The 24,942-nt window shown below is 45.9% G+C and overlaps 1 protein-coding gene across 1 annotated transcript in view; it reads left to right on the forward strand.

Moving 5' to 3' along the window:
- The first annotated feature begins 272 nt into the window (after nt 1-272).
- EGLN3 (egl-9 family hypoxia inducible factor 3) overlaps nt 273-24,942 on the forward strand; it is a 28,669-nt gene continuing 3,999 nt past the window's right edge. Inside the window, exons 1-4 of the mRNA XM_035552301.2 lie at nt 273-1,015; nt 20,866-20,985; nt 22,910-23,046; nt 23,727-23,800. Coding sequence (XP_035408194.1) covers nt 659-1,015; nt 20,866-20,985; nt 22,910-23,046; nt 23,727-23,800 — 688 coding nt within the window. The 5' untranslated portion in view covers nt 273-658. The remainder of the gene's footprint in view (nt 1,016-20,865; nt 20,986-22,909; nt 23,047-23,726; nt 23,801-24,942) is intronic.

Consider the following 24,942-nt stretch of genomic DNA (forward strand, 5'->3'; position numbering starts at 1 on the left):
ACGGCCAGATGTCACCCCGGCAGCCCCCCACCGCCCGCAGCCCCCGCCCCGCACCAGGGTCCCCGGCGGAATTCCTCAATGGCAATAGCCACGCCCACCCAGCAGGTGGGCGGGGCCTACGTCTGTCAGGCCCCGCCCCCCGCGCGCACGTGTGGCAAGCCCCGCCGCTCGGTCCCCGCGGGCTGGCCCCGCCCCCCTGGCAACCGATTGGCTGCCCAGGCGGCAGGGGGCGTGGCGCGGGCGCGGCGCGGCGCGCCGGGCGGGCTCCACCCACGTGCGGCGGCGGCGCCGCGGGAGCGGGCGGGCGGCGGGCGGGCGAGCACACATCCCGCACGTAGCAGGCGTATTAATCAGCGCGGGGCCATCTGCCGCCCCGCTCCTTAAAGCGGGCGGGGGCTGCCGCCCGCCGCTGCTCCCGCACGGCTCCCCAGTAGAGCAGGCTGCTCGCACGGCGGCGGCAGCTGCAGCAGTAGCAGCAGCGCGGGGCTCCGTCGGCGCCGCTGTCCCCGCGGTGCCCGGCCGCGGAGCTGAGCGCAGCCCGGGCGGCCGCCAGGGAAGTTTTGTCCCGGTCTGACCCGGCCCCGAGCGGCGGCAGAGCCCCCGCTGAGCTCGGCCTGGCGCCGGCGGGCGTCGCCTCCCGAGGCGTCCCCGCCGCGCCATGCCGCTGGGGCACATCATGCGGCTGGACCTGGAGAGGATCGCCCTGGAGTACGTCGTGCCCTGCCTGCACGACATCGGCTTCTGCTACCTGGACAACTTCCTGGGGGAGGTGGTGGGGGACTGCGTGCTGGAGCGGGTGAAGCGGATGCACCGCGACGGGGAGCTGGCCGATGGGCAACTGGCCGGCCCCAGCCGCGGCGTCGCCAAGCGGCACCTCCGCGGCGACCAAATCAAGTGGATCGGGGGCACGGAGGAGGGCTGCGAGGCCATCAACTTCCTCCTCACGCTCATAGACCGCCTGGTGATGTACTGCGGGAGCCGGCTCGGCAAGTACTACGTGAAGGAGCGCTCCAAGGTAAGGGGCAGCGGAGCCCCGCGGCCGCACAAACTTTCCGTGCCCGTCTCGGGCAAGCCGCGCCGCTCCGTGCCCGGGGACCGGGAAACGGATAGGAGCCCCCTCGCCTTCCGCTGCGGTTCACGTGTCGTTGCCGACCACGGTCAGGCCGACCCCTGTGCCCCCATGTGCCGCCGGGCATCACCATGGAGCGGGGCGGCTGCCGGCGGCACCCCGGGTGCTTCCCAGCTGCGGGCAGCCGGCACCGCCGGGGCTGGGAGCACCGCGGCAGAAAAGGCCTGGCCTTGACCATGGCTTTCCCTTCCTTGGAGGGCTGTTTGAGGTGGGCGGGAGAGCTCCCTACCCCTCTGTGTGCACGTACGCGGCTGGCATCGCCTCGCTTGGCTGCTGGCGCCCATGCGGTGGTGTTTTCCGAACTAGTTTCTGTGTTCTGCCTCCTGCCAGTGCCCTGCAGCTGAAGAGGCTGTCCTTGCAGCATCGGAGATGTGGCACAAAATAAGGGATGCTCTGTTTGAGCGCGGCAAACTTTCCTTTTGGAAGGGAAGAGTTATTTTTCTTGTAGGCTTTCTTGCTCAGGAGTGGAGAGGGCACATGTATATTGCCATCATAGGTGTCTTTCCCAATAAAATTTCATTGCCATTGCCATGTAGCTACTTTAGTTTGGGCTAACTTTATTTTTCGTACCTCGTCTTGCAGTGGCAAAATGGACTGGCTTGGAACCAACTTTGTTTCATTGTCCTGAATGCTGAAAATGTCCCCATTTCTTTTTTCTTCTGACTTCTAGTCTGTAATAGACAGCATACTTCCAAAACATTCACATCTTTTTGAGATGTGTGAGAAATAGTAATGATGAAACTTTAAAAAAGCAAACCAACAAAGAAACATGACAAAAGTGAAAAGTTAGGCATTTCTTTTCGTCCTAACTTGCACTGAACTACAGGGATATGTGACAGGTGCTGTGTTTGTGTTTTGTTTTTTTTTAATATATATATATTATTTTTTTAACAGAAAATAATAAAAAAAACAGTATGCTTACCAATTGCTTGGGAACACCTTAAGACCTGTGCATGTGCATGCACCTCTCCGCCCCTGCACACCTGCATGCAGTGATGAGAATAAAGCTGGAGCATTGATCCACTGCTTAGCCCCACTGAAGTACTGATCAATTCAGTTAGAACTTGAGTAGATTTCATTTTAAATGGAAGCAGACTGAAGTTGACTTAGTTGTGGAAGGCGCCTGTTTGGTGTAGGGAGGTATAAATAACCAGTCGTCTCTGGCATGCCTGTAAGAACATCCTAGTTTGTTTTTCTGTGTGCCTGAGCACTGCTGAAAGTGCAGTGCTGTTTTGTAAGGTGTTTGGGGGAAAAACTCAACCGTGTGCATGAGGGCTGTTGGCATTGGCTGGGGAGAAGGGTCTTTTGGGGAGTGAATTTGGATCGTAGAGGTGACTTTAAAACTGAGTTGCGTTCTTGCAGTCATTTTTGTACCAATAGTAATAATGCAGGACAGAGCTTGTTTTATAAATAGGTACGAAGTTACTTGCTGTAAAGTGAGTTTTTTGGCCCTCGTTCTTTCCCTGGGAAGGGTGTCAGACACCAAACAAATGGTAATGCTGTACTACACTCCAGGATTGAAAGGGACTCAATATAATTTGTAAAGCTGCGTGCAGAGGAATTTCCATCTGAAATTAATAGTAACCAATCCCTTTATTATAATAATAATAATAAATGCCATGGATATGGGAGTAGTAGCTGTCATCTGTAGCTGGCATGTGGGACACCTTCAGCAGGAAGATTTTTCCTGTGACTAACCAAATGACTACTGCAGTGCATGCAGGCTCCCACGTCACCCATGGACACTTCCCTTCTGCCATTAAACCAGCCTATGTTGCTTATCTTTTGAAGAGTTGTGAGTGCATATGCAAAAAATAAAATAAAAATCAGTTTTAAATTCAATGTATTTTTCTTTTACTTTAACGATTAGACTAGAAGCAGAATTGGATGCCCAAAATACTGCCACGTGTTTGGCAAAGGGAGTTGTTTCTGAGCCACTGGATCAGCACTGTGTAGATGGACATGTGCTATTATAATTTATTGGTTTGGGATGTGTGGGTATTAGACAGATGGGACTAAGTGTCCAGAGCGGTATGTTGAAAGTGTGAGCCTTTTTAAAACAAAAGTATGTCTTTAATTTTCAGCCTAAATACTGGAAGAGGGGGAGAGGTTTGCTTAGCAAATGAACTTGTGTGAACTTATTGTCTGCTTAGTGTAATGTGCTTCATGCTTTTTTTTTTTTTGGAAGCTACAGAAAAAAACAAAAGGAGACAAGAAAGACTTCTGTACACTAAAGGAAGCTTTCCTTGCAGCTGCATATGAGAAATCAGTCAGTTAGAACTTTGCCATTTCCATATGACTTTCAACACCATTACAAGAAAGTTAAGATTGCGTCAAAGAGAATGGGTGGAAGATATGTTTTTACAACAGCGCCGGATACACTTAAGAGCTGTTGGTTGGTATTTGAGGGCTGGTAATGAAATGTAACCTTTCATCTTTGCAGAGCAGTGATCCAAATTTATCTTTGGAACAAGCCATATTTAAAAATATTAGCTGACACAGTTAAAAGATAAAAATAACCAGACAACGTCCTTCCAGAGTGCTACTCTGTTGCAGACCCAACATAGTGCCTGTTGGCTTCTGCATTTTCCTAGAGTTTCTGTTTACTAGTAAAATAACACAAGGGTTGCCCACTTACAGAAGATAAATGGATGAGGACCTCACCAAGGCATAGTTGACCAGGGTTCAGCCTTCTTGGTGCAAGAGGATTCACATCCTCATACAGAGGGATGCTCTGACCTGAGGAGGAGGTCAACCTGGTCCTGGGGACCTGTCTCCATGCTGCAGGAGCTCTGGTGCTTAGTGGAGGGGCTGGGAAGCAAGGCTGCAGCTTGCCCTGCCAGGCCAGTCACCTGGAGTGCCCCCAGGGGCTGTCCATGAAGCACCATGAGCTGGAGCTCCTCCTGTCCCAAAGTCCCTTCTCCCAGAGTCCCTTCTCGGTGCTAGCTGGGCTCTGCAGGGGCTTTTGGGGCGGTGGAGATGGCCCTGATTGAGTCAAGCTTGGGCCCACTTGGGTGCTGCTCAGGTGCAGAGGTGGCACAGGGGCCTGCCACATCTTGTAAAACTTTCAGGGGAGGGCAGTTATAAAGTTTTGTAGGAGGTAAGATGTCTGCCCTGGAGAATAATCCCTGTATTATAAACGTATAATTGAAAGCAGCAACATTTAAAAATGGGAGAGGTGGGAAAATATTCCAGAAAAGAGGCCGTGTGACAGCCTGGTCCCTGTCAGCACTGGAAGCGCTGGTGCCTGCAATGAGGGGTGGAGGGGACTTCGAACCGGCGTGGCAGCACTCGGCCTGGACTCTGCACTCTGGTCCTGACTGCGGCCTGTCCCGCTGCGTGTCACTGGTACCCTCTCAGGTGCTGTCATGGCTTGAAATCCACATAAGGGCTGCCTCTGGAGACCTCGAGCTCACCTTGCATGTGCTGGGTGCTGATGAGTCCTGCTGGCTAGAAATGGGATTAAGGCTCCTTGCCTTATTTTCCAGGAGCTGATCTTTTCTGAGGAAAGCCTGTGACTGATGTTATTAGCTCAGAATCCAACTGCTCCTGTTCAGTATCAAGTATATGGCCTGAAGTTTAAAAAATATGTTTCCAATATGTGATTCATTTGCTTAGAAGTCCCTGTGGGATGTGAACTCTTTTGAAATGCATGCTTCAAAATCTTCATGTGGGCCTTTCACTTTTTCTGGGACACTTTTCACATCTTCCACTTGTAGTTGTGACGCTTTCCTGTTCACCAGCACACTGATGGGCTTGCTAAATGTCACAGGAGAAGCTGGCACTTTGTGGTGGTGGCACTTGGTGGCTTGCGAGTGACAGCTGAAAAATGGGGTGGCTCCTTTTGCCTGCCATGAGATGGGGCGTTCTTTGGCAGGTTTTAACACATGGCCTGCCTAGCAGGTTTTTACCAAGATTTCTGTTCCTGAGGATTTAAGAAACATGAAATGTCACAGGCTGGGCTTGAGTGGCTTTTACCACATCCCTCATAACTCAGGTAATGAGGTAAAATATTGTTGTTATATGTATGAAAGAAGAAAGCTTCTATTCTCTATACTCTTCAGAATTCAAATTCTGTCCATTGCAATTAAAATAATGTGAAACACACTGCTTTTTCTGACTTGAGGTGTGGATGTAAGGAGCAGGATAGCAGAGCTGAAGAGCAGTGCTGCTTATAGAAATGTACTAGTTCATTATACTTCACAAAGGATTTTTGGTACTCGCGTAGCAGCATGCCTTGCAATTAGTTTACAATGGGATGTCTGATGAATACCACCATCCAGAAGAAATATGCATAATTTTTCTTTCTTTTTTCTAATCAAATGCACATGTTCTGGCATAATGGGTAAGTTCAAATCTGTTCTTCTGGCCGGCTGCCGGCAGAGTCCAGAGCCACTGGAACTGTAAATACAACAGACAAGTCGTTTTATGATATCAGACTGAGGAATTCAGCATTGGCAGGGATCCTGGAGTGGTTGCTTTGGCCCTGTGTCAAAACTGATGTTTATATCTGTGTTTGTCAAGCAAGATTAGTTAGCCTGGTTAATTATACACAGGAATGTATAATTTTTACTTGACAGTCAGAGCAATAAATGAGTATAAACCTGGGTATATTAGCTCTTGTTTTTGTTCGTCATCAAATTATTCTCAATGACTTCTTAAAACTTTCAAAAGATGCTTTTTCTTTCTGGTAATAGTTATACAGAGAATCTTTCAGATTGCTTCTTTACTCAGCAGGGACAGGGTATTGGCAAAACGGGTCAATATTTTACAGTCAGTGATGCACATGCCCACAAGCAAGCTCAGGAGCATGGGTGGCCTCTGTGGGGTGGTATGTGAGCTCATACTCAAGTGAAGTGGCTTAGAAGGATCTTAGGTTTGGTGACTGTTTTAAAAAAAAAAAAAAAAAAAAAAAAAAACATTTTGGGAAAAATCTCACCATTGTCAGTGCATGTTGCACCAGAGGCTTTGCCAGCTGGGTGGCTGCCGTTGGTCCTCCTGTCCTCCTCTTGTGGAGAAGAGCACTGTTAACCATCCAGCAGCCTTCCTCGAGGAGCATGCTTGTGTGCTTCATAGTCACAGTTGCAGAGGAGGGCAGAAGATGGCTAATCCTGTAAGAACAGGAAGATAAGTGTGGGCTAGACAGTGTAGAGTGCAAAGCAGTCTGTTTATCCTTAGTTTGTGCACGTTTATAGTGTCAGGGCAGGTTGCTTGACTTTTTTACTGTTGTCTGTAGCTTTGCAGTCATGCAGTGTTTGATGGGTCTTAATTGGACTCCTGAACTATGTAATGATGGCAAAGCAGTGAGGTTTTCCACAGTCCATCCCATACCTGTAGGACATCTTCCTCAGCACCTTCCCATCCACTGCGATAACTGCACTGGTACCAGTCCATCCCAGTGCCACTATGTCAGCTTGTAAAGCTGGAGACTTGCTGCGGGAGCTGTACTGGCATGCCTGCCAACATCCCTATTGCAAGCCCTAAGTAAATAGGTGCCTCTTGGTTTGTTTTTGTATGAGGGCTCATTGCATGTCGATGTAAACCTTACCCTGTTCCTCCCCGCACAGCTGGGTGACGCAGGTGGCATTAGTGCCTCCTGGTACATGGCGTGTTTGTCCTTTGGACTCCTAGGGGTGTGTGCGGCATTGCAAGGCAAAGTGTCCTTGGGAGAGCTGCTGGGGAAAGCTGCAAGATTCAGAGTTCAGTGTCCCCCGTCTTTGCCTCACCAAGCAGGCTGAGCTTGCACTTTGGGAAGGAGGGGAGCAGGTCCCTGCTACTAGAATCTGTACACAGCCTTTTTCCAAGGTGGTTATTAATGAATAATTGAGTTCATTACAGCTCAGTGCTAATAACAGTACATGCTTAAATGAAGATGCATTGATGCTCGTAACACTGATGCAGGACAACATATGCACAATAAAATTGAACTTGTTCCTTTCCATTAAGAACTCAAGCTGTCTTTGTTAACCCAGTGTTTTTACTTGATTACACAGTAAACACTTGGCTCTTTGACTTCCAGACTTAACTGGAAAAGGGCTTGAAGTAATACAGCCTTATCCCAAGCAATTCTTGACTTAATCCCTGGAAGTCTCTTCTCCTTCCCTTGTCTCCTCCACTGCACCATTTTGTCTTTCCAGACAGACTTTTTTCCTGCAGTGGTGGTGCTGGTGGTGGGGTTCAGCAACTCCCTCAGCAGTTCCTTTCTGTATGTGGAAGGGGTGGGGCAGAGGAAGAAGATAAAATCACAATGACCCAAATATAAAGGCATTTTTAATCAGATGAAATCTCGATGTTTGCTGAGCAGACTGGACACGCTTGGAAAAGATCAATACTTTTACCAAGTGTTTCAAGATGATTCTTATGAAGTCAAAGTACTTTTTTTTTTTGGTACTCACTTTTAAAAAAGTTTTATATTTTCCTGCTTCTGTTTCAACTGGATTGCCTTTTCCCATTGTGAAATAGGTCAATGGCAACTTGTCCTTTGGCATCAGCAGGCCACATAGTGCTTATCCATTTTGCGGTGGGTGGCTTGTGAGAATTAGGAGGTCAGGAAGGGAAGCCAGTGGGTAAGTGTTGTTGGTTTTAGACTTAGGGAGAAGGAGCCTATCTATGTGCATAACAGCTTGAGGGAATTTGGAGCCTTGGGTTGGATTTATCATGACTGTAATCCTTCTCTCACAAAGCTGAAGACTGAAACAATGTTGTCAGAAGGCTGCCAGCAACACGAGAGTCTCAGCTTCTGGAAAGGTTTTATTGGATTAGTAGAGGAGCTCTAGGCTAGAGGTGTTTCAAGAACTGTTCTTGGTATCTGTGCTGAGGGCAGCTGATGGCCCCCTTGGTGGGCTCGGGATGATAAATAACTGCTGTGTTAGCACAGAACATGGGGTGGCTTGACAAAAGGTTTTGATTTACACATGATATTACACAGCAATTTGTTTTAGACCTTTCATTGCTCTGAAAAGAGATGACAGGGAGTTGGTCAGAGAAGCAGGAAGGTCTCTCTGGCTGTTCAGACAGTGAGGTGGAGGAAGAAAAATGATGGAGGCTCCTGCCAAATAGACTGTCTCCTACTGCTTAACTATTCACAGGCGTGCAGTTCCCTACTGCTCCTGCTGTGATCTGGACAGAGCTCTACGCCCCATTTCCCCTCCATCGCCCACTCATACATGCATCTCCTGCCTCTCTGACAGTAGAGCTTTTCTCTGCAGTTGTTTTTTCTCTTGTCATTGTGCTTTGGCAAGATAACATAGACAAAGAAACTTAGTGCCACCATGAAAAGCACTTAATGGAAAGCACTTCATTGAACAAGCTGCTTGTTGCTCTGATTTCGCACAAATGAAACAGTGCAAGAGATTTTACTGAACATAATGGTTCTGTGAAGGCTTAGTGAATGTTCATGCCACTAGCCACCCAGTCTGAAATGAACAGTGTAAATTAGAGGAGTAGAGTATAGCAGGCTATCTGCACAGACTGGAAACAGTTTGTCCAAAGCTTTCTAAGCTGGAAAGGGCAGGGTAACCACAACTTCTGGCAAACACCAGGGAATTGCAACCTACTTTGTAGCAAAAAGATAACTCTTTTTATCATTATTTTGAGTCTAATATGTATCTAGTTAATATGAATCCTTTGGTCAGAGTTGTCTTTCTTTGCTTTCTTGTTGGATCTGACTGTCCAAACAAGAAACGTTTACATTTTTCATGTCTAAGTCATACTAATAATTAATCTTTGCATAGACCTTATTTCTTGCACTGTCATTTTTTTATACAATTTGATAAGACAAATGTTTTTAAAGCTTTGGCTCTGCTTCAGGAACTCACTTAAGTACTTTTTTTTTGAAAGACTCTTTGAAATCAATGGGTCTGAAGTACATCCTTTGGCACTTGGCTTGGACTGTACTAGAATGTTTAGAATACTTCAGGAAAAGTTGCAGTGATCTCTTGTGCTGCCCTAAGGTTTTCGTCTGTGTTTTGTTTTAGATTTGCAATGTGGAACATCTTTTACTTATACGGTGTCTTGGAAGGGAGCAAAGAACCCTTTTTGATAAAAGGTCTAGTACTAGCACTGTTCATGTTATAGATGCCAGTTACGATTTGTTTCTGACCTTTGCAATTGACTATCTCGTGGCAAACCTGCCTTATGCCAGTAAGAGAAGCAGTTATTGCAGTAATGCATACAGGGAAATGGTGTTGGGCTGCAAGGCAGTGTCAGGCAGTGGGTGCTGGCATGGGGCCTGCTGACTGCCATAGGCTTCAGGGAGGGAGAACATGCAGAACTAGGGGAATTTGGTAGGAGTGGGCTTTTTCTTCATTTTTTAAATAAGTCTTAGTCCTCATCTTGACTATTCTGAGGTTAAGTCTTAGGACGTTGTGTTTGCTGCTGGACTATATAAAGTGTAACTGCACCTTTCCCTTCTGATTTCCCATCAGGAGTCTGGTAGAAGTAGTTTGGAGGCAGAAAAGGGAGGAGCTTCACTGTAAATGCTGTAGCACGTCCTGCCGTTGAGGCATGTAAATCATGGTATACAACTAGCTGTGCATAAACAGAATAGGGTCCCTCAAGATGTATTGATAATTCTGTTCTTTACAGTATTCACCAATGCTTCCGTTTCCCTAAATGAACGTGTACTCTGCCTTCCTCTGTCTGTGCAACATGTGCATCGTGTCTCTGAGGCCGGCCAACAGGAAGGGTCACTGCCTGGTTAAGTATTTTACAGACTTCCTCTTCACAGAGGAGCAGTGAGAGGATTTGCAAATGCCAGTTCTCATTGCCAAATTTATTATAATTCAGCATATGATAGTGGTCAAAGGCTGAAGTGTCGGGGTTGTGTGTCTTGCTGTTATATTCCTAAATGCACAACTTGGCATCTAGCTGGTGATCTGAAGGCTCAGTGCCTACCTGACAGTGATAATTTCTGGGTGAAACAAAAATGTTGACCTGTCTTTTTTTTTTGTTTTTTTTTACACTTAACTAAGATGACTGCAACTGAAAGAAATATATATTTTTTTCTTAGTTTCCACATGGGTTTTTGCTGGGGCTCAGTTAAAAGCCTGTTTCACTGCTTACCATCTGTAGAAGGAATTGCTGCTAATGGTGAGCTATATTAGTGCGATGCCTTGGCTGTGATTAGGAAAAGCACCAGTTGTGCTGATGGTGACCAGAGCTATAGGTAGACCCAGTGCCTACTGCACCCCCACACCTAATGATGCCGATGTGTACCCCTCCATCTCTGACTCTGTATCTCCTTCCCCCTCTGCTCTTCCTATCACAGAGGAGCACTTGTACCCCACAGCTCCAGCAAAGCCAGCTGACCGCCTCACCAGAGGGCTTCCTACCCACCCTGCCCATTCTGCCACCTCTTGCATCCATCCTGGCAAACAGGAGGGATGGGGAGGAGGGCTGCTTGCCCTGGCTGCCCAACCAGCCACATCGTTGCAGAGTTGCCCCTGCGGTAGCTCTGAGTACGTACCGCTCCCGTTGTGCTGGCTGCCAGAAAGGAAGAGGAAAAAGGAGGGAACAGAGCCAGAAAGACCTCTCCAGGCTTTCTGCATCCTCAGGAAACATCCTGAGCTCACACCAGACTGACCACCTCCCTCCTCAGCCATTGCTGTGCTTCCTGTGAAAACCACCTTTCTTGCTGAAGACCATCATTACTTTGGGACCCAGCCCCAATTTCTGTCTTGAGAAGCCTCTCAAGGGCTGTTGCAGTGGGAATTGCTGGGCAAGGCTGCAGAGGGACAGTAGGGAGTAGAGTGAATGGAGCAGGGGAGGAATACAGCGGCCCATGGCTGCTGTGTCCCTGCACGGGGCCACTGCCCTGGCCAGCAGGTCACAGTGGGTGGCAGCCGCTGCCGCACAGCTGGCCTGTGGGGTTGGGCGCTTCTGTCAGGTGGTGGCAGCATAAATCCGTGGGAGAGCTCTGACCAGTGGAAAAAAGTGGGAATTTGTCAGCCTGAGCTCAAACCTGGGCTCTGACGATGCCTGGCAGCTGTGTTTAGGGCCAGGCTTCCTCGTCTAGGGGTCAAGGGCTTTTGGCAACAGCTTTAAGATGTGCAACTGTGAGGGTTTGCAAATGTAAAGATGGAGTGCGATTTGCTGTGTGCATCATCGTGTGTATTTGTTTTCTTTGCTCAGTTTTGCTGTTTGTGTTGACACGTTTTGCTGATACAAGTAGCAACTGTGTGGATGGGGAGGGCAGGCACTACAACACTTGAACTGTATTTACTAATGGTTTTTATTGCCTAACCTTAGAACAGGTATGTAGCTATATCACTACAAAATGGCCTTGAATTTAAACGACTTCTTTCCCTTTCCATGGGGAAAGTGCTGTGTCATTATGTATGCATTCATCCCCTTTAATTGCACCCACACTCGATAGATTGTGCTGTTGCAAGGTACAAGTGCAGTCACGGCCCCACAACTTTATGGGGAAGTAAAGACTACACATGTTGTTTAAGCACAACATAAATTATTTCTGATGGTAATTTATTATAGGTAACTTTAATAAATTTTACCCATATTCATTTCCACAAAATCCTGTGCAGGGATAAGTGTACTGCTAGCTCGGCAATGTCCTCCAGGAAGGTTCCGGGGGTTGAGCAGGAGATGGGAGGAGGGCGAGTGAGACAGCTTCACTGTGAAGTTAATATAGGAGACAACAAGTTTCATCAATTAGTCTTAATTCAGTGATACTGCCATAAAAACAAATGTTCGAGAACCATTCATCTCTCTGTTCATGTACTGTGGGAATGTCTCAGCAGCTTCAGAAACCCAGACAACTTTGGGAGGACCCTTGAGGCACGTTTGGGGTACCTGTCTGGTGCAATGGTGCTGGTCTGGACCCTACCTCCCTCCCTGGCAGCAGGGAGGGACGTGTACTGCTGGGAAAAGGGCAAAGGAGAACATCTCTTTCCAGCGAGGTCCCCCTGAAAGTGGTGGTGGCTCACAGCCACCTCTGCCCGCTGGCAATTCTCTGGGGCGTGACGCTCGCAGAAAGCACTGTGGGTGCCACCTACCACGTGTTGACAGATAAAGCCTTGTGGGCAGCATTGTTCACTTGCCCTGGGCCTGCAGGTTTAAAAGTAAATGAATAGTGATGGAAAAAAAAAAAAGGACTTTGGACAGCTCAGGCAGCCCTAATAGCATCAAGATGTAGGCTTGCCTGTGTGGTGGCCATCTTTCGTGGCCTCAGTGCACCTGGAAGAGCCTCAAAATACACAGAAGTCTTTAAAAGTTTCAGGAAAAAATGCGGTGGAATCTGCTGGGTGATTCCTAGCAGAATTGAAAAGGTCTTCAATGCTGACAACAGATGAAAGGAGAGAAAATTTAAGGAGCTATGAACTTCCTACCAATGAGGTGTTAATACCCTGCAGAGAATGTATTTGCTGGTTACCTTGCATTTATTCCCCACTGAGAGCCTGAACATCCAGGGACATCCTTCCAGATTTCCTTAATGAGCCCGCGGTGACGATTCCCCTTTCTGCGTGGGTGGGGATTGTCCCCTGTCCCCGGGGGCCCGTTACAGAGGATGCTTTCTCCATCTGCATCGGATGTGCGGGGTGCTTTCTCACTAGCGCTGGTAGTCCGTGTTTGCCTCCCGGGGGAGAAAGGGGAGCAAAGTGGTTTTCTGGGTGATGAAAGACCTTCAAGCACAGGCATAAATGATCCTCAAGTGCAACCACACAGGGTGTTTTTAAAGCACAGATATGGCGCCGTGAGCGTACGGACGCGCTGCGGGGTCAGCAGGAAGGAGAAAAGAGAAGCGCCTTCTCGATGGTGCGTGCCGTGAGCGTGGGTTTTTTCCTCTTCCCTCCGCAGCTTCTCCGTGAAGTGCACTCTGGAGTAAAGTTTGCGTTTGATTGCCGATAGCCTCACGCTCCGCACGTAGCACTGTCATTAAGCCATCATCTCGCTGGCCGGCAGCCAGGGCTCGGCAGCCGAGGGGCGGGCGGTCCTTCCAAACTGAAGCAGCCTTTATTGATACATCGGCGCACTGCGCATGTTTACGGCTGCTAATTGGAGGCTTAATCTGAATATCCTTGAGTGAACTAATTCACTGGCAATAGCCTTTTAAATTTCAGGTCCTACCGCGATGGCATGCCTGCTCTTCACAGCACGTTAATCTCTTTGGAAGCTGTATTGTCGCTGCGTGCGTTGCAGGGCGCAACGGCTGGCTAACGTTTCAGCCTAAAATGTAGTTTTAGGTCAGAGGATGATGTGAAATAAAAATCTTAACCTGATTTTCGCCTTGCAGAATGCGAGACAGGAGTGCTGGGGAGCTGGAGAGAAGTGTTAATTGATATGCATGCAGGACTATGTAGATTAATTAAACATACAAGAAAGGAGGTTAATCCTTTTAATGATTAGAAGAAGCAAAGCTGCTCACTGCAAGTACAGTTGGGATCCTATGGCAATTTTGGATTTGTTTCCTTAAACCTCAGTATTTTTTCTCCTGGCCATGCCTAGAGGCTGAGGACAGAATCTAGGTGGTGGTCTGAAAGCAAGAGGTGTTATTTTACTTTTGTCTTTTTTTTTAAAGTTATCTGGACAGTATATGGAAGCAGGTGAATGCCTGCAACCCTTTCACCCAGGGAACTAAAAATCAGATTTCTCTCCTCTGGAGCCTGGAGAGCTTCTGTGTCAGGTTCTTTGCAGTTTCCTGAATAGCCTGTCTAACTTTGAACTCCCCTTGTTGCTGGATACTTCCTGGGATCTCAGAGAATCTCACTGCTGTCTCCAAAGCTTGGTTTGCAAATGCTCCCCTCTCTCTTGGCAGCTACAGACAGCCATGGCCAACACAAGGCATGGCTGCTCTGTGCCTTCCCGCTTCACAGCAGCATTACACTGGCATCCAGCTTGAAATTGAAGGACATTCAAATTTGTCTCTAAGTGGATGTTCTGCTAAGAAAAGAAATAAAATAGGCACAAGCTGAAGCTTTCCTTCACATTAATAGGACTCTTCAGTTCATGAAGAACTGAATTTTGTTGTCAATCATTAGAAAAGCTTCCTAAGTCCCGCTACAGATTCATATAATGGTGAGTTCATTTCTAAAGCAGTGTCAATCTATGACCTAGCTTCCTTACAGACAAACTCCATGAGATCTGAAAGAGACTCCTTGAGCTACCACTGGGTAGCATGCCAGTTGTCAACAGCTGTGTGGCATGGTGAAAATCCATAAACAGAGCTTTCATGGGTAATTTTTTGTTTCTGTTTGCTTCCACCCAGAAGAAATTCAGTAATCTTCCATCTTGGAGAAAACTGAATAATAAACAAGAATAACCTGAGTATCTCTGCATCTTTTTCCCTGAAGATGAGAGCAATACTCTCCCTCACAATTCCCAATCTCTGGCTGGTGCTCAAAAAATTCTCCAAAATACGTCACTGTGCACCTTGAAACAGTAATTGAGTTACAGTGGTGCATGTGAAAGACCAAAATGGAGTAAGAAGGGAGAGATGAACTTTTTGGTTCTTGGCAGATCTCAGTCTGATGATTAAGGTCACAGGCATGTAGGGAGGAGCAAGTACCAGACTAACTGGCTAAAGTGCTAACCATAGCAACAGGATTTTTTGTATAGTTGTAAGTTCTTGCACAGCATTAAGGTACTATTAAAGAAGTCCAACATATAGTGCTTCAGACTTCCATAGATTAGCTGCCTAGGGTCTTATCAGTCTTTCATATCTAGTTTGTCCAGCTTCAAATAGATTATTGCTACCAGCATCCCAGGTACCTTCATGTTGTAGGGCTGTTTCCACAAGCTAATGAAGAAAGTCTTTGGCAAACAGTGCTTGAAGGTGAATTTGTGGAGTTTGATCTGCTTTATGCTTCATGAAAGAAGGTAGCTGCCCTGGGGTTTTTATTGTTATCTCTGGTGGCTTTTTTTTCCCGCTTTTTTAGATGTTTTCTGTACTGCCTGGACTTAGGCCTTAGTATGAAGATGAAAGCTGAAGTGAAAAGATGCAGATGGCTTTTCCTGCCAAATTCTAGCCCTTTCCCCAGTGTTTTTTAATTTCTGGAAACAGGCTCCTTCCTCACACCCTTCCCCCTCTCTTGCCTCCCCTGAGCAACCAGCTGATCAGATAAAGCTAAGCTTAACTTTGTAAATCCAACAGCTCATTTACTAAAGACTGAAAATCAAGTTACAGGTGAGGAAATGAGGTACTGTTTCTCATGCAATACTGCCACTGAAGCCCATTTCATGTCTTGCGTGACTGAAGTGAGCAGAATTTCACCCTCCCACCCTCCTCTTGGAACTGGTGATTCCCTCTGCAAGAGGCACGAGGCTGTCTCTGACTCTATTTTAACATAATTTTCTTCCCTCTGTTCCCTCCCATCTCTGTAGACTATCAAATTAGACCAATTTTCCTAGTTCTTGTTTCAGTATAGTAGCTGAGTGTTTTAACTTTCATAAATTCAAGCAAACTAATATTTAATAATGTTCATGAATATTTTATACTTAACCATTATATGCTACACAGTAGAAAACACTTGGGCGCAATTGGGTGCAACAAGCAAGTACTTAAGAAACACCCTGTTGTGCCTGTGTGTCAGGCAAGCCTCAACTGAGAATCTCTCGTCTTTGATCTTGAAATGTCAGACTACTCATGTTCTTTTAATGTAGAGCATGCTGTGTGCCTTTCGCTTTCTGGCTGTACGCTGTGTGAGTCTGCAAACTAAAACCGGCTCGAGTACAATATGCATTCAGACCTAAGTCAATCAAGTGAACTCCAGTAGTCCTCATTTCCTAAATTCTGGTCACGTGACTTTTGTTTGCTCTTGAGCTCAGGATTGAATACCACTTATGGACTGAAATTTGGTAAACCTGGAAGTATGCAGCCAAATAAACGTATCTGAAAGCTGCGGTGGTTGTAGCACCATTAATTCTTACTAATATCTTGGTTTTCCAGACAGCCACAATAAGTGATATTGTGAGTCAACGTTGCTTTGTGTCTATAGAGTGCCTTTCATCTAACAGAATTTACAAGTGATTCTGAATTTAACTGTTTGATGTACAAGCTGTATGCAGATGTCATCAATGCTAGGGATCAAAAATGGCAGCTATTCAGCAATGTCCAGGAAGAATCTGGTGCAGAAAATGGAAGAAGCATATTTTAGAGTGCTTGGGTAATGGGCAGAGGTGGCTTGTGTTGTCCAGGTAGAGTTGCACAGGTCAGCTTTCTCTGGTTGCGAAGGACACAGCTGGGAGAGGAGAGGCTGGGATCGGTGTGGGATTACACCACCACCTGCACGGCCAGCCCTGTGAGCATGTCAGGGCTCTGGTTTAGTGCAGGCAGGCAAGGAGGCAGGCATACCTGCTGCCATTGCGGTTTCCTGTTCAGCAGTGTGCGTTTGTTTCCTATTATGAGCATCTTCTAGCTGGGGTATTCTCTGAAGCATTTTGTTCCAAGTATCAGTCCACTCCAGCGCTGCTTGTTTTATGAAATGTAGCAGAATGATGCCTCACAGCATGGTCCTGGCTATTGGCTAAGAGAACTTGTTTTCGTCTTCCTAAAAGCATTGGAAGGCAGGGGGGAAAAAGTCTCTCTATGGAAGTGTTGTTTTTTTATCTATCTCCAAATTTCGTTGGTGTCTTGCTGTTTGACTTGCAGATTTCTCTGGCTGACTTGAGTGTAATACTTAAAACTGAATGATGAATAACTTATTTTTGCAAGCTTCTGTGCAGCGTGGAGTTTACTGATGATTTCTGGCTCCTTACTAAAGCTGGTAATTGCTGCTTGTTTAACTGGTGGTTGATTTGCACCCTCTTGGGAAAGCTAACATCTCTGATAATGACAATGCAGAAACTGCAGTGTTGATGATTTGCTTTTCATTTTCCAAGTTTTGTAGGCTTTAATTTCTGACTGTCAGCTAAACCACTAGAGCATTGGTCTTCAAACTATGGTGTGTGTGACTGCAAACATGGGCATCTGCATGTCAGAGTTTTTAACTGTTCAGCTGTTGTGTAAGACACGCTCATCTATTTTAACTCAAAATAAGGTGGATTGCTGGAACTTCCTCTGAGTGCTTACAGTGGGATGTTAAACCAACTAACAGCCATTGCAATGGATTGTATTGCCAAGTAAGAGAAGCTGGGCACACTTCTGTTCACTGTCTGCTGTAGTTAGTTTAGGATTGGAGTTGGTTGATGAAAAGAGGTGCTCCCCAAAAAAGGAGTGTGCTTGTCCGGGCATGACGGTGAAAAAGTATAGGGAGAGGTTTTCGTTGACACTCCCTCACCTGAGAGAGGCAGATGGTTTGATTAGCATGATCCAGCCTCCAGCTTTTGCAGCTAGCCCATGCACTAAACTGGCAAATGCCGATGTTCACCAATTACCTAAATTAAGTCTGGGTCACGCATCTCATCTCCTGTTTCTTGTTTGCTTTGAATGAATCCAAAAGTACTGCTAACAGCTGGAGTCCCTGCTGAGGCCAGCTTGATCTGCTCTGGAGCTGCTCCAGACAGTGCTCTGATAAAGCTTGATATCGTTTCAACAGGCTCTAGGAGGACCAGAATGATTTCCCTTCATTGTTTAAGGTTTCGTTTTAAATATTCTCCATGCCAGGAAAAAGGATATTTCACTTCTGTTTTTCTCCCTTTGCTGCTGCTACTACTAAAAACTTTTTCCCTTCTTACAGTTAAGCTAGAGTGTTGCCAGAGCTTTTGGATTCTGTGGGAATTGTTCTACCGGTTCATCCCCAGGGGCTCTGTATGTTGTGGTTGCAAAAGGTGCATGCAGTAAATAAATAAATAATGCATCAATGTCTCAGAGTCGAAGCACAAGTTCTACTAACAGAACTATGTGTAGGGGAGGCCAGGGAAAACTCTGGCCTTAAGCCCAGATTTCAGTGGTAAGCAGAGCACCTAAATCACTTTAACAATCTATCCTGAAGTCTATTATTTTTCAGCATCTTTTTGATTATGGTATTTAAGAAATAATAGCAATATTGGGTAGTTTGGGGAGCAGTTCAGTAATCTTGCAGTAATGTTTGCTCTCCAAACAAAGGCTTCCTTAAGGTCTCTCTAACTTTGTGTTAACACCTTGTTTAATGTGCATCAGTCAACAATGGGGTTTTATTCTCTCTGTGCATCACCCCTCTGGTGGGATTGGTGCAGCTCTGCGGAGCCAGACTGTGTGCTGGTGGCGTGGGTGCACGTCCTCATGGCAGTGGCCGTGTTGGCTGCGGGTAGAGGCCAGCACCCTGAAATCCCCCGCCCCCTCTCCCTGCCCTCTCAGCTGCCTGGGTCTTGTTCCCTGGCGTGCAGGGACCAGGTTCAGCGAAGGGTTATTGTTTTAAATGTTTGATGTAATCCAGCTCGATAGGTGTGGGCCTGCGTGAGCTGCTTTGCTGGCAGCTGGGACAGGGGGTTGCACGAGGGGGATTGGCCCCCTCAGACCACTTCTTCACTGCAGGTACAGCTGACTTATGGCTTCCACCAGGCTTGTCCCTATAACAAACTTGTTTCCAGTGCTAGGCTGTAGACTGGCCCTTACAGCTGTTCTCAGGCTGACAGTGGAGTGTAAGCTCAGCTACGGAGCTGTTTATAGCAACAGAATGACGATAGAGCAGACAGGGCCTACGGCAAGGCACCTTGCCAATGGCAAGGCATGATGGAAGAGGATTTATTACTGAGAATTAGATGCTTTTGCTGTTGTTCAACGTGATCTCCTGCCCCTGCAAGGCACCAGTACCAAAGCAGCTGTGGCCTGAGGTGCCTGGGTGAGGAGCAAGCTCTGTCTTACGGCTGCCTGCAGGTACCGCTCTGCTGGCAGCTGTGGGGAAGAAGCAAGGCCAATTCCTACATCACTTGAAATGCAGAGCCATATTTTTGCACCTGTAGGTGTGTATACATCCTAACTGGCCAGCTCCTTTTGCTCCTACAGCAGAGGATCCATTGTGCTGGCTGACAGTGACTTCTGTCCCAGTCCCATCATGGCTTTAGCATGTGCTAGGAAGCAAAAAACAAAACCCTGGGGTTCTTAGACACAAACTTCAATTGTTCTTGGTAAATCCTATGCTGCCACATCTTCAATGCTATTATTGCTTGGTGCTTGGTGGATTATTAGGGACAGGTCGTGCAAGTGGTGCACAATTACATCCTCTTCCTGTGGGAAAGGCATGTACAATACTTCTGTATCTAAAGTTAGGATGTTATGGTCTGGATGGCTGGAAAACAATGGGTAAAAGGTGTGGTTGGGGATGGAAGGTAGTGGTTAGTCAGTTATAGTGTATCTAGAGGCTGGTAGCAAATGCAGCACCGCAGGGGTCTGTCATGGGACCAGTCCTGTTAACCTCCTTATCAATGACCTGAAGCAGATGGCAGAGAGCAATCTTATCAAATGTGAGATGACACCTAGCTGGGTGGACCAGTTAATGTACTTGAGGGCAGGGCTGCTACTCAAAGGGACCCAGATGTTCCGGAGGAACAGGCCAACAGGAACCTTATGAAATTCAACATGGACATATGCAAAGTCCTGCCCTTGAGAAGGAAGAGCACTTTGCAAGAGTGCAGGCTGGGGGCTTCCAGGCAGTTCTGCTCCCTGGGGACCTTGGGGGTCTTGGTAGGCAGCAGGCTGAAAGGGAGCCCACAGTGTGCCCCTACACAGCAGCATTCAGGGCAATATTCCTAGGAACCCAGCCAGTAGATCAAGGGGAGTGATCATCCTCCCCCTGCTCAGCCCTGAGAGACCACATCTGAATGCTGTATCCAGTTTTCTAACCAGACTTAGCCTGTCGTCTCCCATCACTCTTGCTGCTAATACTGGAGAAACGGAGATGTTGGAGGGGTGGGAACAAGACTTCTATTGCCACATTTTTAGTGGAGTAAGCGCCATGGAAGGTGACTGGTGTCACTACCAAGTAGTCCCCGTAGTGAAGGAGCGATGCTGAGACAAAGATGTGGTATCCAACCTGCTGTTTGGCCTGCTCTTCCCTGCAGCCTGCTAAGGGTGCTAATGGTGTCAACTCAAGTTTAATATTTTTGCTGTAAAAACCCTTTTAAGACCTGTTGTCTTGAATTCAGTCATGTGGTTTGGAATAATTCGTATTAAGCTTATCTCACAATTCAAGGTGAAATTTAAACGGTGAATTAAGCGATTATATCAGCAGCTCTGGAGATGATCAAAGAGAAGTATTCTTCTGAAAGCTGTTTGGTTAGTTCTGTGGCTCAGTCCATGAAAGCAAACGTGCTGCCCTGTGCAAACAGCACAAGAGTTGCAGGTTTTTACAGACTTTGTTCTGTGGACTTTTACCCATACATCCTGGGGAACCTCACTTTGTGTTGGACCATGGGGTTGTATATGACAGAAATTGGAAGATATTAATAAAGGATGGAGGTATAAGACGTGATGTCCTGGGATCACTTTCTGTTTTCATTTTGACTGGCAAATCAGTTTTGCAATGACTGCTTGGTTTTAGAAACCCAAGCAAGCTTCAGCTCAAACTGCTTCAAAGTCACGTAGCTTGTAAAGATCGAAAAGCTTGCACCATACATAACAGTATTTTAGTTTCATTCATTTTTTATACTGTGAAATACAAAGGATATTTATTTCCCACTTGGAATTTCACACCGGCTGATCTACCCATGGAGAGAAACTTGTGTGAGAATTCCTTCTGGTGGAGTCTGCTGCAGCTTTTGGATTGACCATCTGAAAAATGCTGAGCTAAATTGGTGGTGGGATGATCAGAAAAGGAAAAAAACAAATCTCTGAAAATTTATTTTCCACAATCTTTATTTTTCAGGCCATGGTCGCTTGCTATCCTGGAAATGGAACTGGGTATGTTCGTCATGTGGACAATCCAAATGGTGACGGGCGCTGCATCACCTGTATTTATTACCTGAATAAGAACTGGGACTCCAAGGTGAGTGAGTCACAGGGCTGAGGCGGACCATGAAAGGACAATTACTTCAGAAACAGAGCTTTGGAACTGTTGGCTGCTTCTGTGAACCGCGGTGAACTTGAACAGCTGGTCCATTCTTCGTTGCTTTACGTTTATTTTGGTGGTGTTTATAGCAACCCCTTGGAAGTAAGAATCTGAACTGTTTCCTTATCATTCTCTATCCCATCCCACACACATACTGTTTTGTTGTAATAGAATAACGCTTCTAAGCACTGGGCCGCTGGCACTTATACTTTGTTTAGAGAAGAGAGTAACGAAGCACTAGAAAGAACCATAATCCACTAAGGAGTAAGTGGGTTCTGGGAGCAGAATAAAATGACAGCCCAAATTTGTGACTGTAGCATTCTTCATGCTGTTCCTTCGAGCTGACCTACAGAGGATCTTCAGTCAGCAGCACTTGTGGTTTTCATCCTTATGATGTGATGGGAACAAGCACGTGGCTTGGTTTGTTCTCTGCTTCTTTGACTCCACCAGTGGGTCTCCTGGCACAGCAGTGTGCTTGTTTCTGCTTGTATTATAAAACAGTGAAGTCAGACTGGAATTTACTGTACCTTGAAGTTAGAAACAAAACAAGGGTTTGTAGAATCGCAAGATGTCCTTTTACATTTGTTGTTGCAATGCTGTGCAAACCGTTTACCATTACTAAAAAGAACCATTTATATGGTTCTTTCTGCAAATTGCCCTGTTTTTTTTCTCTGACCTGTTTTGCCTAGTATAGGTGGATTCTCTCTAAAGAAACATAAATATTATGAACTCCCAAAAGTGAGCTCAGATTTAGAGACAGTGCCACTAAAAATGACGTGCTGGATGAAAACACATTCTTTTACAGGGAGTGTGATTAGGAAACATCCCAATACAATGAAATGAAGAAAGGAGATGTGGAAGAAAATGCAAATATCCGATTTACTTTGTGCATTGCATGCTTACTGTAATAGTGAGGAAGCACCCAAGTGGACAATAAGAAACCTCTCTGAAACCCATGATGCAGGTGGAGAGTAGTGCACGGTTGTGACCTGAATACTGTGCAAATGCATGCTGGAGGAGATGTGCTATAAGATGCTCTATAACCATGTTGGTATGTGAAAGCAGCTGTGTGGCTTTAAACCCAACCTAACAGTTTCTTACTGAGGTTTGCATGCCATGTGGAGGTACCAAGTAAGGTCAGTGCTGGGTTGACAGCATCTTCCCTGCACTTTGTGGTGCAGCGGAAAAGCCTCCAAAAAGTCCTCTAACAGCAGCAGGGCTCATCTGCATCTCTTACAATTTCTACAGTGAATGCAGATCTCTAGACTTTTTCCATGAAACTGGTGGCAAATGGAAGGTGAGAAATGATGTGGTAGGGAAACCAGGCTATTTCATAAGCAGGGGGAAAGAATGGCTGGAAGATTCAGGGAATGTATTATTACAGTGAATTCCAAATACAACAATAAAGACTTCATTCTTCCTAGGGTGTAAAAGTTAACTCATATATGATCGGATATGGGCTCTGAAATACCATGAGCATCTTGCACTTGCTGGGGTGAGAGTCTGATCTCACACTGGTGAAATGGAACATCCTTACCTCCCCTGTGGTATCCACTGTTTCTAGAGATGTGGCTGGGAACATAGAAGTTTCCGGGCATTTGTGACAGGCCAATGTTTTCTTTATCTTGAATCATTTACTTTAGCCAGATGTTTGTGCTGGAACATTACAAACTGTTTGGGAAAATCGAGGTGGCCAGGAAGATATAGTGTACAGTTCCAGTGTTGTCATGTAGCTGTCTTGGTTATCATTAAATGTTTATTCTGTGTGTGTTGGGTGCTGAGGAGGGAAAAATAAGTCATTGTTCGCATGAATATGTGGGTGTTTATATGTGTAAAAAGTAACCTTTTCCTTCTCTTTCAGCTGCATGGTGGAATTCTTCGGATATTCCCAGAAGGGAAGTCCTATGTAGCAGATGTTGAGCCGATTTTTGACAGGTTGCTTTTTTTTTGGTCAGATCGAAGGAACCCACATGAAGTCCAGCCTTCTTATGCAACCAGGTAAGTAGTATATTTGAGGTTTGGCCAGGAAAAAGCAAAGCACTTCTTTGACCAATATGTTTTTTGTATCTAAAATTGTGCTATCATGTTTAAACACGTGCATAAAAAGACTATTAGATTTTGTATTTTTTTTCTGATGGAAATATCTCAGATGAGGAATAGCAGGCATGAATGATAAGGTTCCTTATGTGATGGGCGGAAAAAAAAGCCCTCTGCCAGTGACAGGAGAAGTCTTGCAAGTCAGGCATAGCTATTTAGCTGGGAGATGCTGGGTTACACTTTTGCCCTTGTAACACTACAGGGATTCTTGGGGTTACCATCTGTCAGCAGGCTATGAAAAGCTGATGTGACGTAGGGCAGCCCCCAAGCTGCCTAAAGGCATCCCAGAACAGAAAAACATGCAGAGGTCTGTAAGCTACTTTTGCCCTCTGTTACCAGGGGCTGTGCACTCTTTTGTGCTTCCAAGCAGAAATTCTCACCTATATTTCTGTCTTACTTGATAAAATGGACATTTAAAATGCTGCCTATATTTGTCTTCAGATATGTGACATTTGTATCCTATTTTTTATTTACTAATCCAGTTGTTTCATTGTTAGATTTCTCTTTGAAAATTAAACTTCAGAATGGTGCTCTATTCTATTAGCAAAAGTTGAAACAAACGTAAGATTTTTCTTTTACAGGTATGCCATGACTGTGTGGTATTTTGATGCTGAAGAAAGAGCAGAAGCCAAAAAAAAGTTCAGGAACTTAACTGGTATGACTCTTAAAAAATGTTCACCTGAAATATCAAATTGCATTGATTTTTTTTTTCCTTTCTTCCCCCAAGGCAGAGACAGACTGGAAATACTCTGTAGCTAGATGGGTATGGCATTCACTTTCTTAGAAAGCTTTTTCATCTCTAATCAACAGTCAGTGATTTTTATGCCAAGTGGGAAAGTTGTGAAAGAAGAAAATTAAGGCCTGGCCTCAGCATCCCTGGTGAGAAATGTGGGAGAGGTGGCTCTTGATTTTTTTTTTCTCCCAAATGTGCAGCTGAGATTGTCTTACCTTAGGTAGCTGCTCCAGTCACTGGGAATCTCCAAGCTCTTTTGTTATTTGGAAGCATATTTAATCTCCTCCAAACGTTGCTTAGCACAGTTATGAGACTTGCATAAACAATTTCATAATTATGTTCTGTAAATGTTCTAGCTGAATAGGGCCTGTCTTCTGTATTAATGAAGGGCATCTGTGGACTGCAGTAATGCAAAAGGGTTTCGTCTTTTACTTACAAGTAATTTCTGTGTGGGCACATTCATAACAACCCCGGAATGTATAGATTATGAGTTGGAAAGAAACTAAGTTCAGAAATACATATAGGTGTATCTTTTGGCAGGCAGTTGCTAGCATAGCTGTGATCATGGTGCACTCCAAGAGCTGCCTACTTTCAGCTGGTTTCACAGATGGCTGACTTCAGGCTCAGAGACATTTGTGCAGAAGCCCAGGACAAGCTGACTGCAGCTTTTCTAGCTGCAGTGTCTGGTACTGCACTACTGGCATGCAAGTAGTGGACGAGTGTCTAGATGTGCTCTGATACCCTATGTTCATGCTCAAAGGTATGCTGGTTAAGTCTTCAGGGACTGCCACAGGCAGTTCCTCAAAATGGAGTGTTGAGAGTATTCCTCTCTTTTCAAATGTGTGCTACACAGCTGGAGACTAGCAAAATCATAATTAGTCAAATACTTTTCAGAATAGACTGCTGTCATTTCTGTAGCTGGCAGGCAGAGCAGATAGAGGCTTCACCCATCATGAGCAAGGGGCCAAGAGAGGGGGAAAAAATTATTGCAAATCCAGAGTCTGAAAGTTTATTGGCTACTTGCATACTGCATGACTTGTATTCAGCTTCAGTGGGGTAAACGT

This window comes from Cygnus atratus, chromosome 5 (genome assembly GCF_013377495.2).
Source record: "Cygnus atratus isolate AKBS03 ecotype Queensland, Australia chromosome 5, CAtr_DNAZoo_HiC_assembly, whole genome shotgun sequence".
Classification (NCBI taxonomy): domain Eukaryota; kingdom Metazoa; phylum Chordata; class Aves; order Anseriformes; family Anatidae; genus Cygnus; species Cygnus atratus.